The 18,528-nt window shown below is 35.6% G+C and overlaps 1 protein-coding gene across 2 annotated transcripts in view; it reads left to right on the top strand.

Moving 5' to 3' along the window:
- The window catches only part of Fancd2 (Fanconi anemia complementation group D2), a 218,121-nt gene extending 203,696 nt beyond the window's left edge, over positions 1 to 14,425 (top strand). For both annotated transcript variants that reach the window (XM_083140290.1, XM_083140292.1), the window contains exons 23-26: positions 3,462 to 3,660; positions 5,627 to 5,773; positions 7,731 to 7,898; positions 13,409 to 14,425. In XM_083140290.1, coding sequence (XP_082996416.1) covers positions 3,462 to 3,660; positions 5,627 to 5,773; positions 7,731 to 7,898; positions 13,409 to 13,567 — 673 coding nt within the window. In that variant the 3' untranslated portion in view covers positions 13,568 to 14,425. The remainder of the gene's footprint in view (positions 1 to 3,461; positions 3,661 to 5,626; positions 5,774 to 7,730; positions 7,899 to 13,408) is intronic.
- Positions 14,426 to 18,528: the final 4,103 nt, after the last annotated feature.

The following is an 18,528-nucleotide window of genomic DNA, read 5'->3' as shown; positions in this document are numbered from 1 at the left end:
CTTCTACAACCAGTATGGAATGAGAATCAACCTGCCCAAACCAGTTCAAACCAGACTCAGAACACCACCTCAATCTCAAGTCAAACATTTTCAAAAGTGTACTTTAAACTCACAAAACAAGAACATGTGCTAATTCCCAGAACGCAAAAGGCTGTACTACAGTCTAGCAGATGATGCAACATCAGAAGTGTAGCCAAACATGGAACAGGAGCAGAAATTTGGAGAAATCTGACATTGTTGTTTTGTACCACCTTGTCATCCTTTGGTTGAATAGAAGCATAGCAGCATGTGCATCGTTAGTTGTTAACGGTGCATTCTGTTTGTGAATTTCTGTTCTGTTGTGAAGTCATGCTGAAAGCAAAAGAAGGTGCGATGCAAAAATTAAAGCATTATGTTTCTCAATATGGAGAAAAGGTTTTCAGCATGGATGGAAATATACTACAGACTGGGTGAGAAGTAACTAGGCATTGAAAATTTGCTGTAGTTTTTGTAATATTTAGGCAAACTCAAGGGCCTCCCCGATGGCACAGTGGTAACATCGTTGCCTTGTAATCAAGGGGTCCTGGGTTCGATACCCGATGGAGGCACATAATGATTCGGATCCTACAACTGTAGGTCCAGTCCTGATTAGCCTTACTGTGCATAAATTGGACTTAAAATACCAAATCAATCAATTAAGCAATCTCAGTGAAATTTTCTGTACATAAATATTATGGAATACAATTACATATAGCCAACTCAGAATTCAAAGTAGGCACCAGCGGCATCCACCAGGGATACAATCCACGGTCTTCTGTAGGAATTCCTTCGGAACATTTGTGATAACATCTCCACTTGTTCCACAGTGCGGGGTTTTGTCTTGTACACTTCCTCCTTTGCCCAATCCCACAGGCAAAGTTATAGGGTGTGATGTCTGGACTTCTGGCAGGCCATTCGTGAGGGCCTATTCGTCGTTCCAGCTCATGTCTCAGAAAATTGTGGTCCAACCAGGCCTGTTCGGTCAGTGCAAAGTGTGGCGGCATGCCATCTTGTATGAAAACAAGCTCACCAATGTTTCCCAGTGAGATACGATGAGCCAAACATACCTTTGCAACATTGTCGGGTAGCTTTTGCCATTCATGGTGCCATAATAGGCACCTATGGTCCTATCGGCTATCATATTGTGAAATTCGTTTGCACATATTAGTCCTACTCCATAATGTATATGTACAGAAAGTTTCATTGAGATTGCTTAAATATTGCAAAAACTACAGCAAATTTTCAGTGCCTAGTTACTTCACCCACCCTGTATATTGCAAGATATGTGAAGTGAGAGTTGGGGCTGAAAAAATAGTTTCTGTGAATAAGAACGTGAATAGAGCACAAAAAAGGACTGTAGCAGCTTCAAGGGGAAAAGCAAGCTCAGCTTGGATTTGTCTGTGTTTGAAGAACTTTACGAAGCATTGATTCATGCAGATATTCCTTTGAGTAAAATGAATAATCCAAAGTTCCACCCTTTCCTAGAAAGCTCATACCAGACTCTTCAACATTAAAGGTAGATGCTACGGAAAAACAATGCAGGACATGAGCAAAGGTGACAAAGAAATTTGGTTTGGTATGGATGAAAGTACAGACTTGCTGGGTAACTATGTGGCTAACATTATGGTAGGCACAATGGCAGAAAACACTCCAGGTGAACAATTATTTACAATTATTGTAAAAGGTGATTTTTTCAACAGTTATGAAAGTGTTTGAATCTAGTATAACCCAGTGGCATTATTGTTAACTGACGCTGCACCATATATGATTAAACTTGCTATTTCTTTGCAAGTTTACTCAAAGATAGTGCATGCCACATGTCTAACACATGCTTTACATGGAGTTGCAAAGGAAGTTCGTAAGTTGACCATCTTACTAGGATGTATCAAGAAGATCTTCTTGAAGGTGCCTTCTTGGGTAGCATATTTCAAGTCTGAGGCTCCAGAAGTCCCAGTCCTGCAACATTATCTTGATTGAGAAGCTCTTAGGTAACCCTCAGGTGCCCGATGGTCTCGATCGAGATGCTTTGTCAAGGTCATAGTTTTTACTTTATAACTTCGCTATTTTTGGCTAGAATTCCGATTTTCTTTTTACATATTGTTGTTAACACATGTATTTAACATAAATGATTGTTGCACTTTCTTCTTTTTTTCATGAAAATTGCAGGAAAAATTTTGCCAACAAAGGAAGCCAGCTTTGTTGTTCTAATTCAATGCGTTTCCCTCACCCCTGGAAACTGCATTCGAAGGAAGTTTGTTTATCAGTACCCGAGGTCAAAGGGAATGTTTTCCGTGCAGGCGCAAGCTGGGGTTGGGGGAGGGGGAAGAGGGATTGCTGAAACTGCATCTTAAGAATGGAAGTTCGAGGCTTGCTTAAGAAAAGCCTTTGTTGTTGAGCACAAGTGTTTCACAAGTGGCTACAATGGTTACCCTGCATTGTCCCCTCCCCCCTCCATATATACACCGAATGTGCATAAATTTTATATCGTCTGAATCTGTGATTCATTCCGCGTACAATGGTATATCATTCATCTCTCTAGGGCAATTAGCCTCTGAGCTACAGTCATTTCAAGGTAATGCTCCATTTTGAAGCTTGAACCAGTGGCATGCTGACCATTCCTTTTGGGGTTACAACTCACATTACATTGGTCATACGATAATAATGCAAATATTTTTGTGTTCTTCACATGCCAGCGATAATTTCCATGTGCATGTCGACACTGTCATGTACTTTTTTCTTTGGGGGAGGTGGGGGACATTCAATTTTTCCGAAATTTTGGAATTTTGGGGGTTCTCCCCTCCCCTCACCACATATACGCCAAATTTGCATAAATTTTATATAGTCTGAATCTCTGGTTCATTCCATGTACAACGCAATATCATTCACCTCTCTAGAGCAATTAACCTCCGATCTACACTCATTTAATTGAAACTGCATTTTGCTCAAAATCGGTTCGGGCACCAATTGGGTTACCTGTGAAAATGGTCTTGGGCTCCAAATGGTTAATTCAGTGGGGTACCTGGCTAGAAGCATGAAACTACCACTGTGAGAACATAAATGAACATCATCGACCCCTTTGATAACAGTGATGCAGCCTCAATCAAACTTGCAAGGGAACTTCTTTCATACAGTGAAGTTACAGGTAAACTTTTGTACATAAAGTCGAACTATGGATTATTACCTGGTGTAATAACTTGCTTAGAAACATCAGGTGTGGAACAGAGAGGCCTGCTGAAAAAAATAATTGACAAGTGACTTACATACAACATTGTCAAAGCTGGATATTAATTCAGGAAGAATTAGGTACATAATCCTTTAACTATAAAAAAATGTGAGTTGTGGATTGGCACTGGCTTGAAAATATCATGTTTTCAACATGAATTGTTAGGTTCATAAGATTTTACAAAATGTGTAAAATTACACTTGATTTTTGTCTGTTACAGATCGAATTTCCCCATCTTTTTCCGCAACGTAATAGCCACGCTGGTTGATGCAGCCAAAGAACGGTTCACAACACCAGGAAACACATTATCTGAAGAAGAGCAGCTAGCGTTGTGGGAAGTGATAGTAGCAGTTCACAATAGCCTGGTCTCAGCTGTAAAGAAGTACAGTTCAAGAAATGTGATGCTTCCTTTCCTGAAGGTAGGACATAGTAATTTTTGTATAATAGGTAGGATTTTTTGAAAGTACAAAATGTTGAAAAACATATTTTGTTGCAAGAAAATGTTTATACACCAGACAAAAAAATTAGACACCTTACTTTCTGAGACACTATGAACTTCAGAAACCAACAGATGGGCACAGCACACAGAACATCCACCGATGAATAGCTTTGTTGGTTGCTTCAGGAAAATAGGTTGCACAACAGGCATGACTTAATTGTGAAAAAGAGGTAACTGCATTTAGCCTTACCAAAGGATGCAGAGCAAAGGAATTTCCAGATGTGCCAAAACATACTGCTGTACAAGTCTTATCAGCAGTGGTAAACATCCCAGACATCTGGTAATCTGCAGAAATGCTGTTAACAGATGATACAGATATGAACCACCATCATGTGTCACGCACCGTGACTCGAAAATCCTTTGCAAACAGGTAAGGATTGGTGCTTGCAGTCACAACCCTTTTCTCAAACAACACTCTGGAAACTGCATGCCAGGAACATCTGAGGTATGGTACCTCAGAAGAGGCTCTTGTTAACACTTTGTGCACTGGCCTGAAAATATCATGTTTTTCAACATGGACAGTTTTGTATTTTTTTTTAAATCATAGAAAACATGTTTCAAAGTGTTACTATTTACCACACCTTTCTGAAATCTGGACAACATTTCCATATATAATATGTTATATTTCATATACATTTTCTCACATTTATGAATGTTTTTCTGTAACATTTTTTAAAAGGAAAATCAAAATTGTCAGCAGCAAAATCAAAAGCAGAATCCCCATGAAAAATTTATGTAATGTGCATGTAAACTCTTCAATGCAATTCTCAAGAGCAAAAGTACGATGTAATACGACAGGAGTACAAATCAGACTCAGCAGAGGCGAAAACAATACACTCGCCTCATCTAGTGGTTTGAATTTGAAAGAAGTAGTTACAATACACTTGCACAAGAGATGTGTTTGGAATACAGCCCATCGTCCATTCATAATGCGACTGTATAGTGAAGTTTGGGGTATGCCTGCCATACGTCTAGAATGTGTTGAAGAGTTACACATAAAGTTGCGTGGTTGCAGTGGGTATGGGGAATGACTGGAGTGAGGCGAGTCTTGTTTCTGTTTGTAACACAATTGTTCTAGACTACATTTATGTCCTAGATCGCATGATACCTTCAATTAGGACACTGTATAAGGTGTTGTTCAAGCTGGAAACAAACCCTTGTTTTGTTCTAGGGATGTTTCTGTTACTTGGAAATAGGTTCTTTAGTTAAAGTTACAACAAATTTGGACTAAAGGCTTACACCAGGCTGCTGGATGAAAAGACATGAAACCAAAGATGGTTGACTAGGATATTAATTCCTTGTTCATGTGTCTCAGATTGTGTGTGATTGGTTCGATGCATTCTAGCATCTTGACTAGTGACAGATTTCAACTCAATTCAACTCATGCAACCCTTTATTTTTTGTAGGGATGGGACAGATCAGCATAGGTCGATACTGGCATATTTATAAAATTACCAATAATTTTTTGCATCTATCTTTAAATAACCTGTAATTTAGTACAAAATTCTGCCATTTTGTTATTTTTATGAATCTGAACCTCGATTTTATGTTTTTCAGGAGACCAAGATGAAAAAAAAATTAAATGTGGGAAAATTTTATAACATAGAGAAAACATCTGCTTGTGGCCTTGAATTTTTTTTAAAATTTGCCTTGAAAACCAGGAATTATACTTGAATTTTATCATGGTCCTAGAGTAGCCACCCTGAAATGTTAATGCATTCATGTTTTTTAGAAACATCTGCAAATTTATATCAGAATGTTGGAATATTGGTTATCGGCATCAATAAATTTTTTATCGGAGCAGTACTATATTTGTTTTGGTATTGATCAAAATTGTAGTTCCTACATAGTAACTATGTTATTTAAATTTCTTCACTCTCTTTCAGTGGTCTCGCCCACTTCTGGATCTCTTCTTGAAACAGGCCATGCCCTTATTTGATCACACATTACGCACACACTCCCAAACACAGGCTTTGCTGAAGGGCATGCAAGTCAGTACGCGTTTCTTGCAAAACATATGCTGCCATTCAAAGGTAAGTAATGCATCTTGTAAAAGTGAAAGTAATACTTACGAGCATGCATATTTCGTTTTTGACAGAAATGTGAAATACCACACTGTAATGTTCATTTTTTATGTGTTTGAAAGATGTGAGGTTTTTCCTACCTTGTTTTATCATGAACTGATGCAAAATACAAAATAAACGTAAACATGGAATTTTGATACTTTTTTGAAGTCTGAATTATCCTTCGAGTTGTGCAAATCACGAAAAATTGATTAATTCTGCTGTAAATATTTGAGAAGGAAAAATGGATTCTTTTACACAGAAATAAACTTAATACTCTGATAACTACATAAATGTGCTAATAGAAGGGATTTTTTTAATTGTGCGTAATAAGTGCAGTTTTTAAATCAAATTGAGGATTATATTCACCATTTTAAACTAGTTTTTCTTGTATGTATGCATTTTTGCATTATAGAATTATTTCTCTTGTAGTCGGTTATTACAAGCATAAAAACACTGTTTTTCGTTGTGACGTTTCAGGAGAACAAAATTAGAAAATCTCTACCAGATGTGGAAACCACAGGAATATATAATATAAGTTGTTCATGTTCAAAGGATTATGTAGGACAAACAACAAGGAAAATGGCAATAAGATGGCACGAACACTATTTGGACATTATAAATCTAAACCCGAGAACAGTTTTTTCAGCTCACATCATCGAAGAGAGGCATTTGATTAAAAAGAGAAGGGTTATAAAAAGAATGACGGGAAACATAGATTTGTATATTTGGGAACCTTCGTTCATTGCAGAAGAACACTGGAATAAATTAAATAATGAAAATGGTAACTTTGACCCACTATGGAGTTGTATTTTTAACAAGTGGAGTAAGCCACCATCTTTAAAATTTAATGTAATGGAAAACATCAAGAAACTCTGTGAAAGCAATGATGATTTTGAATTGCATGATGGTATTTAGATTCATAATTTTTAAATAAAAAATAATATCAAAATTTTTATCTCAAATAAAAATAAAACAGACTGCTTGTTTTCACAGTTAAGTTGCTATATTACAACAATGTAACATTGACAACATCCATTGTATAACAGATACTCTCTTTTGTTTAAAAAATTGTTAGCCATTGTTTTAACTCTATCTTTAGTCAAACTAAAAATAAATGTCTGATGAAGGGAGCATGTGTTCTGAAACGTCACAACGAAAAGCTGTGTTTTTATGCTTGTAATAACCGTAGACTACAAGAGAAAAAATCATTTTAACACTGAAATGCCATTTTATATACTGCTTTTGATTCCAAAATGTGCCCAGTTTTTGTACCAAAATCCTGATCTTTTATTCACCATATGTGACTCCAGTAATACTGTTTGTTCCTGTATTTATGCAATCCATTTTCAAAATCTTACGGTTAGCAGATCTACCTTTACACTGTATTTGCCCTCGTATGCATTTCATTCCTATTGAGGCTAATTGTTCCTGTGACAAATATGATGCATCTCAACATAATAAATAAAGAAAATAAAAATGATTCTTCCTTCTTAAAGAAGTGTATTAATTTTTTACTCTCACCAGCACTTTTATTTCAATGCAAATAAAACACTGAAAGCGTTGTAAGTGAAGCTGAAACATTGCTACATGAAATTTTTATGTTAGTTTCATTTGTATTGAAATAACATTTACACCATTGTAGAAGCTTAGTCCTTCTTGAGTCTTGAATTACTAAAAAATTAATATGAAGTTGTAAAATTGTAGTTTTTTAACATAAGATCTGCCAAGATTGTTATTATTTTGTGAAATCTTGTTTACATTAAAAGGATGCGAAATGGCAGTCAAATGAAACATAGAGATTACATTGAAAAAAATATAAATTATTTTAATGAAAACATAAATGAAGTTTTAAGTGTGAAGAAATGAGTTTAAATGTTTGCATGTTTTTACAAATATTTAGTTTTTTTTTTCTTTCATTATTCAGGTACAAAAAGATGTCACTCTAACCGCTCAAGTTCCTTTCATAAAGAGATATTTAGAAGCCATTGTGTATCGGGTGAAGGCAATGTTAGCTCTTAATAACTGTACTCAAGCTTTCTGGCTTGGTGTTTTGAAAAACAAGGACATTCAGGGAGAAATTATAGCATCACAAGTAAGTTACATTGAACTTTATTTTACTTAGCATTTTTCTATGCTAAGCAGAGTTTTTTTTGCCAATGTGTGCATTACCATAATTTGATATGGCTATAACCAGTGTTGGTTTTCTTCATCCATTTATATAATCAGGGATCGTAGTACAAGATCACACATCAAAAGCTGTATGACTCCTAAAGGACACAAGTATGAGGGATGTTCAGAAAGAAAGTTCAGTATGCTGGTTTTTTTTTAAAAAAAAGGTTACACATATTTGTCACAATTTTTTTATAGTCAGAATCCTTATACCATAAACTACTCCTCAAATCATTCACCACCATTGTTAAGACACTTGTTAGAGTGGGACATAGGTTTCATACACACACAAATATATTAAAAATATAAAGGGTCTGTGCGATTCCAATTTATCCAAAAATTCTAATTCAATTAAACAGTATATACATATATGTATATATAAATAATTTAAGGTGCGGAGGTTACATTTGCCATTTCACAACTCAGACTTGAATTACATCCACAACAGAAGTCACAAATGTTACGGGATATATTAATCTATGAAAAATTGTTACTTGTATAAGAATTTCAAACTCTAATTTACCTAATCAACTTCAAGATATCTTGCAATAATCTTCCATCTGTCAGATAGATTGTTCTGCAAAGGACACTAACACGGCAAACGGATTGAGAGAATTCTGTTTTATTTTCTACGCATCTTTCTTTTCCTTCTTCGATAAAAATAAAACCTAATCTGTGAAAAATTTGCCTCAGGACATTTATAATTATTACAGGCATGCATATTTAGTTTTTGACGAAAACACTAAATGTGAAAAAACACATTGTAATGTTAATTTTTCATGTTTCTGAAAGGTGTGAGGTGCATTTTTTACCCTGTTTTGTCATGAAATAATGCGAAATGAACTCCAAAAAGCAAAATATACTCTAAAAAATGAAATTTAGAGTTTATTTATGGATGCGACACTTTATGAAGTTTGAATTATCCTGTGTTATGCAATTCACTAAAAATTAATTAATTCTGCTACAAATATTTGAGTAGCAAAAATGGGCCCCTTTATACACAAAAAACTTAATACTCTGGTAACTACGTAAATGTGCTATTAGAAGGAATATGTTTCTTTTATGTAATAAGTTCAGTTTCTTCATCAACTTTAGAATTATATTCACAATTTTATGTACCGATTCTGATCCAATTTTTCACTGCTATAACACTGAAATTTTATTTTATTTACCACTTTTGAACCTGAAATTGACTGTTTTGTACCGAAATTTTGATTTTTATTTACCAAAAATATATGCCTCTAATAATTATGTATAAATTGAATGGGGTTTGGATTAATAAAAGTTGCAATTTTTCATGTCTATGGTGAAAAATTCACGTAGAATTCAAGCATAATTCACGTAGAATTCAAGCATAATTCCAGGAATTCCCGGTGAGTAGCCACCCTGTAGAAGTAGCTTATGGTATAAGGATTTTGACCATAATAAATTTGTGGGGTGTAAGGAGTCAAGACTAGTAGAGAAGAAGGCTGGGGCCATACCTGATCACGTGGTCCTTGACGTCAGGCGTGACGTCACGCGTGGACAGATCGCTCTACGCTCCGGTTTCGCAGCCGAATCAAAGCAGTAATTATGAACAAAAAAGAGCCGTAATTATGCCCAGAAGCTAATTGGGAGTGAATACACAGACTTACTTAGGATCCGACATAACGTATGTCCTTACAGTTGGATTACACAGCCATTTACGCACACATTTTATCGGTAGTTTATAAGTCGTCACATTCCTCTGTGAAACATTAGTTTCATGTAAAATTGTGGTTAATACACCTAGTAATGCATTTTGTTAGGGCAGAAAGAAGAATATATATGTTGAATGCGTAAAATAATTTTGTTAAATAAAGAAAGGCAGAAAGCCAAAATTATGGATAAGTTGAATATGTAAAAGAAAACAATCTCGTCTATTGCTCTCTTTTAGGAGTGAGAGAGGAGCTGTTTTCACTTAACGTCTTCAAATTTGGTACCTTTGCTTCGACTATTGGTATTTATTTCTTAATTAATTTTCCTTATTCAGATTACAATTCTGAGTCTTATGAATCTTTGAACTACACAGGGAGGAATGTGAGGAAGTTCCGTGTGTATTATGTAACACACACTTTAAAAAACTTTTCACTGAACGAAAACTTGAGACATAGAACTGAAGAAAGTCGAGGGTCACTTTATATACTTATACGTATATATAATCAGTGGAATGTCGAACAGGGGTGCCTACAGGCGGGTATGTGAAAGCTGGTTGAGTCCACTTAACTTTGGGGGGGGGGGGGGGATTGTGATGGAAATTTGACTGAATAAATAATAGAACAATAGAGGACGGAAGCTGAACTACGTTGTCATTTAAGCATCACTCGTATATAAATAGCAAGTTGTGTATTTTGAAGTGTATGGTAGCCTGATGTTGTGTAATGAGACTACTGGTATTGCAATCCACTAACAAGTCTCGTTAGATGCGATGTGTTCAGTTATATATTGTCGCCCGCTGTTTTTATTTTTTCATCGGAGATCACGACACGTCGCAACACCTCACTGAAGGCATTGTGAACTGCAACACCTCACAACCCACCAGGGTGCGAAATCATTGAAAACTGGTGAGGGGGAGAAAGTTCGTAACCTACAACCCCCCCCCCCCACAAACATATGTGTGAATTATACGATGTACATATTTGTAATGTTATTAAAAGTAAAAATAAATTACTCAATTAAAATAATTATTGTGATTATTAATTAGAAATTAATTTGTTACTTTCATACATATCAGATAGTGTAGAGCAGCTAACTAATTCCTTTACTAACCGGTTAAAGATGTTAATAAATTATGGCAGTTGAAATGGTTTTATTATGTGTAAGTTTTTGTTTAGTTTGTGCACTATGTTAATATATATCAATTAGATTTCATAGTTATTATTGTTTTGCATTCTTGTTTTACTTTTTTGTGCATTTTGATGTATATTTGTTAATGATCTCTTGAGACAGAAAGCATTCAACACTCACAACCACACTAATTTGTGTGTGTTTTCAATATTATTCTTAGTAAAGTATATTTGAAATTAAAAGTAATTGCTTATCTTTTCATCGTTATAACAAAAACTCTTTCCCCCGGGAAATTTTTGGTGTTTTTTTTTTTTGTGGCCAAGATTGTTGGTGGGGGGGAATCCCCCTCGTCCCCTCCAGGATTTCGCACCCTGAACCCAACAATCCAGAAATACAAGAAAAAAGGAGCAAAAAGAACAAAACAAATCAGCCTTTCCACGTTTCTTTTCGTATGGGGTAAAGACTCAGCTGGGTTTTGTCCGCCCAATGACGTCACACCTGCGGCAGTCGCGGAAAGAGGCGTGTCTGACCCCAGCCTTTCCTTCTAGTAGTCTTGGTAAGGAGTTACCTCTTCGAGAAAGCTCCCAAAAGTCAACTTCACTTGCACGTAGTACAGTCCGATAACTACAATGTTCAAGCCCAGTGAGACTGTGGCATCTAGACCTAGGACCAGTATAATCCTCTGTAGGGTTGTGTATTGTCCTTATATGTGCTGCGAGTCCCTTTACAGCCTCAGCCTCAATTTTTACATAGGCACGGAGATTTTAGTCTCGGAAGCAAGTGTTGATTTTAGTTATGGTAAGGGGCTGATCTCCGTATAGTGTGATTGGGGCAAATAAGCCACGTGTTGCTGCACCCAAAAAATTATTTCAGTCAGTCATAATAGATTTGTGACAATATATTGTCCTTTCTTAACAGACTACTAGAATTACTTTCTGAATACTTCTCGTAGATAACATAAAGCTATGTACAGACTTGCATCATATCACGTATCTGATCGTGCTACAACAAGTAGAGGAAAGGAACAGGAATAAATGGCCTAACCCGGAAATAATTGCAACATATTTTTTTTTTGTGCCAGATTGTGAGGAATGGTATAGTGAATAATATATTAAATATCCGCCATCCAAATGTTTGGGGAAAATCCGCAATCTTGGAAAATGGCGGCAAGAATTCAACTTAAAAATAAAATAAAATTAATGTCTGGAAAACAGTGCATTGTACACTAAAAGTGAAGATAACCAAAATGAAAGAACAAAAAATTTGCTAAATTATGTTTTTTTGTTTGATAGAGCTACCATAAATCTTAATTGAATTAGAAAGATTCAAATATTTTCTTTAATTTGTAGAATTTAGCACAAAAGTTGGTTTCTGACCCAAAGATCAGCAAATATGTAAGAAACTATGTAATTTATGTCCAAATGGCACTGAACCAAATTCATAGCTTATGATTTCCTCTAGAGATTGGTTTTTGTTTCGTGCCTTTAATGTCGGGGTTGATCAACCAATATTATATGAAATGGAACACGTAAATTTAGGGAAACACATGACTCTGCATAAAACTCCATATTTCGTCAACCTCTGACTCTAAAGGCACGAAACAAAAACCAATCTCGAGAGGGTTGATCAACCAATATTATATGAAATGGAACATGTAAATTTAGGGAAACACATATGACTGCATAAAACTCCATATTTCGTCAACCTCTGACTCTAAAGGCACGAAACAAAAACCAATCTCGAGAGGAAATCATAAGCTTTGAATTTGGTTCAGTGCCATTTGGACATAAATTAAATAGTTTCTTACATATTTGCTGTTCTTTGAGTCAGAAACCAACTTTTGCGCTAATTCGAAAATATTTGAATTTTTCTAATTCAATTAAGATTTATGGTAGCTCTATCAAACAAAAAACATAATTTAGCAAATTTTCTGTTCTTTCATTTTGGTTATCTTCACTTTTAGTGTACAATGCACCATTTTCGAGATATTAATTTTCTTTAATTTTTAAGTAGAATTCTTGCTGTCATTTTCCAAGATGGCGGATTTCCCCCAAACATTTGGATGGCAAATTTTTAATATATTATTCACTATACCATTCCACACAATCTGGCACAAAAAACATTTATGTTGCAAGTATTTCCGGGTGAAACCGTATATTTGCTCTACTAAATATAGTGATAGGAAGCTCAGTATTCAACAATTAATTTCGGTTCTTATGAAATGATTTCCACTTTATATCTGTTATTAGTTCCTGTTAATGCTAAATTAATAATGATTTCATGTTGGTCCATTTCTCCTTTTTAAAGCTAACTCCATTAGTCATGGTGGTACATGTAGATGAAGCACATGAATTGTATTCTCCATGAAATGTTATCAAGTCTCGGATATTGGGAAACACATACAAATTACTACATCTCTAATATTCGCTGGCCCCTGTGGCAAACTGGTTAGCACATCGCTCTAAGACACCAGAGGTCCTGGGTTCGAATCCCAGCCTGGGCATGGATGTTCGTAAGTGTCCATTCATCAATTTCATCATGTCATCACTCATCTCAATCTTCGCCAATTAGCCACAAAAACGAAGTAAAATAAAGCAAATCTCTAATATTTGTTACCTTCAATTGCAGTCCCAGTCTGACACAGCAACAGAAGCTGGGGAAGAAGAAGAAGAAGATGAAGTTCCACCCCAGGAAGATGACCAGTCCGACATTGACTTGGATGAGAATCCCAAACAACAAAATGAAACGGCCAATGGCCATGAGAGCGATGTGGATTCAGAAGTTTAGAGGGAATGGGGATGTATTGGTATTGTATGATTTGCCATACACCAGTGTGTGTAAAATTTACACAAGTTTAATAACATTTCACAACATACACTCCCTCTATGATTAACAAATGGAGTGTGCCATCTTTTGAAATATTGTGTAGTTATGGACAAACTTAAAAAAAAATCCTCACAATCTGTAGCCTTATCTTCCTTGTGAAAAGGCATGTGGCCTCCACATGGGTGACCTTAAAAGAATTTAACATCAAAGGGATGTGTGGTAGCCTAATGCCTCTTCGCACCTTACCAACATTCTTAAGTCTGTCCGAAACTATACAGGGATGTTGGATAATGTTAGTGATATGTGTAGTATCAGTAATTTCATGTGTATATTTTAAATTATATTTTTGATATATTGTAGTTAAAGCAGTGATGAGGAAATAGACAAAATAACATGAAACAAAATGAACACATTTGAAAATAACAAATGTTCTATGCAAGTAAATTCTTAGTAAGAGACTGAAGGCAAGAAAGATTTCAGATGATTGTGCCTTAATTTCACAAATGCATGCATGGCAGTGAATACAATAATTTTTCATACAGACATAATGGAGATTTCTAATTCTAATGATTCTTAAGTGAAAAGTACAGTACGTCATTGCATTTTTTTTGTTTCGTTTTTAGTAATTTTGTTATGCATCCTTTCTTTACTTTATGAGAATTATTTAATACATAGGTGTGAATTTGGAAAATATTGTATTAAAAGATGTCATACGTACTGTATATAATTCTAAGAATATAGTTTATTTTTCTATCTTTCATTGTGACTCTAGATTTTGAAACAATTATATAACACTGTACTCCTTAAAGAAATAAAGCTCTGTAAATTTTACTTTGGTGTTACTTCCTCATTCAAATTTAGAAATTCCTAATCTTTCTGCAGAGTATGTACAGTCACGGATGCTTCTAGGTTGTAACAACCCTATTGAAAGTCAGTGGGATTGTTACAATCCAGAAGTGTCCATGACTGTACAAATGTGAGACTAACACATTTATCTCATTGCTGGCATAGCTAATTTTCTGAATGCAGTTCAACTACTGAATTATAGATTTGTTTTCATTATTTCTTCTACAATGTAATTTTTAAAATTTAATCTATAATGCACATCATGTGTAAACTTAAATCCAAAACCTATTAACATTAAGTGGAACCTGACTGACACACTAGCCTTCTTGAACCCAAAGGTTCATGGCTGCAGCAACACAGGCCTTCCATCTGTCCCTATCTTGAGCAAGATCTATATACTCTTTTCCATCCCTACCAATTTCCTTTAGGTCCATCTCAACATTATCCCTCCATCTTCGTCTTGCTACTGGTCTCTCACCATCAAGTTTCCCAAGAATCCTGTAAACTCTACTATCCTCCCCCATTCGTGCCACATGGCCTGCCCACCTAAGTCATCTTGATTTAATCATTCTAATAATATCTGGACATGAATACAAATTATGTACTTCTAAATTATGTAGCCTTCTCCACTCACCTGTCTCATCATCCGCTTTAGGTCCAAATATTTTCCTAAGGATCTTATTTTCAAATACTCTCAATTTATGTTCCTCTTTCAATGTAAGGGACAAATATGTAGAAAAAACATTTTCGCGGATAAGTGAGTACTAGTTTATCCATATTTATATACTACTGCATGTCTCTTTTCCCAATTATGAATAAGGGACAAAGTTTCGCATCCATATAATATTACAGGCAAAATTACTGTTTTGTATATTTTAACTTTTAGTTTCTTAGATATTAAACGAGAAGACAAAAGTTTATGAAGAGAAAAGTAACATACATTTCCTGAATTAAGCCTGCTTTTTATTTCCTCTTTAATATTACTCCTAAGTACTTGAATTTGGAAACTGGTTCAAACGAGTTATCAGATTTTGATTATTACCTAACACCTGGTTTGGGCCTGTAATGGATATACATATTTAGTTTTCTCTTTGCTAACTTCCAAACCTCTCTCTCTTTAGCTGCTTTGAAAAATATTTTAGCATTACAGGAAAACTTATTTAATACGAAGTTCAAGGGACCAAAAAATGTCAACTTCGAGTTATCCAAACTTTTCAAGATGGCACCTGTTTTCAGGTGTAAATAGAGTAGAGTATAAATTACCCCCACAAAGGATGTTTTATACTTGGTGGTAGCTCAGAAAATAAGCTTTACATGTACTATATAATAATATTGTACGTTTTAAAGAAAGTGCAAAAAATGTTACACAAAATGAGAACACTGAGCTTAACGCGGAGACAAAGATTCCAAGGAGAATAACACCATTTATCCTGCCTAGTTATACAACCGGTTATGCACGGGATGCATGTCGTGGCAAAAAGTCTTATAAAAAATTGTATTTTCTTTTAATTGTGTAAAGTCGTTGCTCTTCCACGAAATTCTTACAATTTTAGTTCATAAGAAACCCATTTGCACGGAGACCTACGGAAAGGAAAAAAATCTCGTTTATTTGCAAGAAGTGAAACTCTGAAGAATCTTGACAGTAGTCACACTAGCGCGAGTAAGAGACGGGAGATAATCGGACAGAATGAATATTGGATTTTATGTGTGTTCACTAGAACATTGTCCCTTACAGGATTAACTGGTAAGAGAAGATTCTCTTGGGAGAGAACACAACCTTTCCCTGGCACAAAAAAAATCGGGGCTGTAAATTTCGTTCTGGTTCGCTGTCTAAAACACATCATAAAAAAGTCACGTATTCTTTGCTTCAGTTAACTTCATATTCGCCCCCCCCCCCTCCCCCTTTGCAGGGATCAGTTCAACTCTTCCTCAACTTGCATTGTAATCCACTCTGAAAAAGTAAACACACAACTTGCGATCTGTTTGCACCGAATGTGTATCCTAGGACACATTAAACAGTGCCGCACTCGATAATCACTCTGGTTTGGATCCCACTTTAAACTGTATAATTAGTCCCGCTTAGCTCATCAGCATAAAATGAACTAAAAACAAGCTTTACGAAACTTGCGTATTTTCAGATTAATCGACAATTTTTTGTAGGTTTCAGGAGAATTCTGGAGGTCAAACACTCGCTCGTATTCTTACATTGAGCATTTTTTTTTAACAGCAGCACGCTAATGGTTCTGAAGAAAAGCGGGGATTATATGGCTTTGTGAGATTCAAAACAATCGCTAGACTAAACACTGGCTCCAGCTGCAGCATAAACACAATGAGACCAGCTGGAAGTTAGAGCAGCAGGTGGCAGAAGGGAAATCATTGGCATTTTAAAGATAACAAGAACTTTTATCAGCAGTGTGAAAAGAAAATGATCCTTGAATTACCTTTTACCATGCAACAGTCAATAATACGGGCAATATTTCCTATCCAGACAGCTGCATTCAAACAAGAAAGAGGGACCTGAATTCTGAAATTATCACATTACCATGCACACCAGTGGCGGATAATGAGCTGTTGTAGAAGGAAGGGGGTCACTTTTCTTTTACTTATCATGCGGTTTGCAGAACTGTTTGCTTTTTTTTTAGACACCAAAGGAAAGGAGCCTGTGTGCGCACACGAGCAAGAAAATCGTGGCCGAAAAAATTAGCAACGGACCCCCCCTCCCATTTGCTGATAGATTAAGGGAAGAAGTCACAGACAACAAAACACTGTTTTAGCAGTTTCCCTTTTTTTATGAAGTTCTACAGGGCACAAAGAACACGCTTTTAATGAAAGTGGTTACCGGAAGTTGTCGGCTACCAGGCCAAAAGTTGCTTGCTCATGGGAAATTGCTGTATCCCGAGCTCAGAGCTAGACAGATGGGTGAGACTTCCAGGTGCCACGCGTCTTGTATTTTGGAACATTCGTGCGATCTTATCTCACATTTCTCATCTAGCACTGGTGAATATTTCCAAGGTGGTGCATTCAGCGGGGAAAGAGCTTGACCTCCCATGCACATTGACAAAGAATGTCAATGTCCAGCGGGAATTTCGGGCTGCTTCCCTCGAGTTGTCAGCAGCTCTTAGGACAAGGAAACATGTCAAGGTCAAGTTAAAATAACGTCCAAGCTCTCTCCACATTCGATCTTCTCGTGTCGACTTACGCAGGTGTCTACTTCGAATTAAGCGAAACCAGTTTTGCGGAAGGGTCTTGTAAACAACTTCGTATTAAAAATTATCCGTATTTCGATTTATTCGTACTGAAATACATTACAAATCCTATCTTATTGGCTGGGGAATGGGAAGAACTTCAGATTAAAGGGTACTTCGTATTAACCAATATCGTATTAACGAGGTTTTCCTGTATTCTTAGTTGTATTTACATCATCCCCAGTAAGTCTACATCATCTGCATATGCTAACAGCTGAGTCACACAGTTTAATTTTAGTCCTTTGTTAGTTTCTTTTACATTCCTAACAGTGTATTCTAAGGCAAAATTAAAGAGCAACGGAGATTATGCATCTTCTTGTTTTAACCCATCATGAATTGTAAATTTGTCCGACATTAATAATATCCACACGAATTTTACTTTGTTTCACTGGTGCATACTTTTATCATATTAACAAGCTTCTTAGGTATTCCAAACTCAACTAATATATTATATAATTTATTTCTCTTTACTGAAACATATGCTTTTTTAAAATCAATAAATAGCTGACAGGCATTTTGATTATATTCCCACTTTTTCTTAAGTGTCTGTCTGACGTGAAAAATTTAATGTGTTACGTTTAAATCCACATTGATAATCACATATAATTTCATTCGCATATGGGGTTAGTCTTGCTAAAAGAATGTTAGATAATTTTTTATATGTTGTTGAGAGTAGAGAAATTCCACGGTAATTATTGCAGTTCATGTTATCACCTTTTTTAAACACAGGAACAATTATGGATTCTTTCCACTGTTGAAGGATTTCTTCTTTATTCCATATTAAACAAATTAATTAAGTGGAACCCTGATTTGAAATTATACAAACCCAAA

The sequence above is a fragment of the Lepisma saccharinum genome, chromosome 18 (genome assembly GCF_977018435.1).
Source record: "Lepisma saccharinum chromosome 18, izLepSacc3.1, whole genome shotgun sequence".
Lineage (NCBI taxonomy): Eukaryota > Metazoa > Arthropoda > Insecta > Zygentoma > Lepismatidae > Lepisma > Lepisma saccharinum.
Note: the sequence above shows the minus strand (reverse complement) of the source record. Positions and strands in the feature narration are given on the sequence as shown.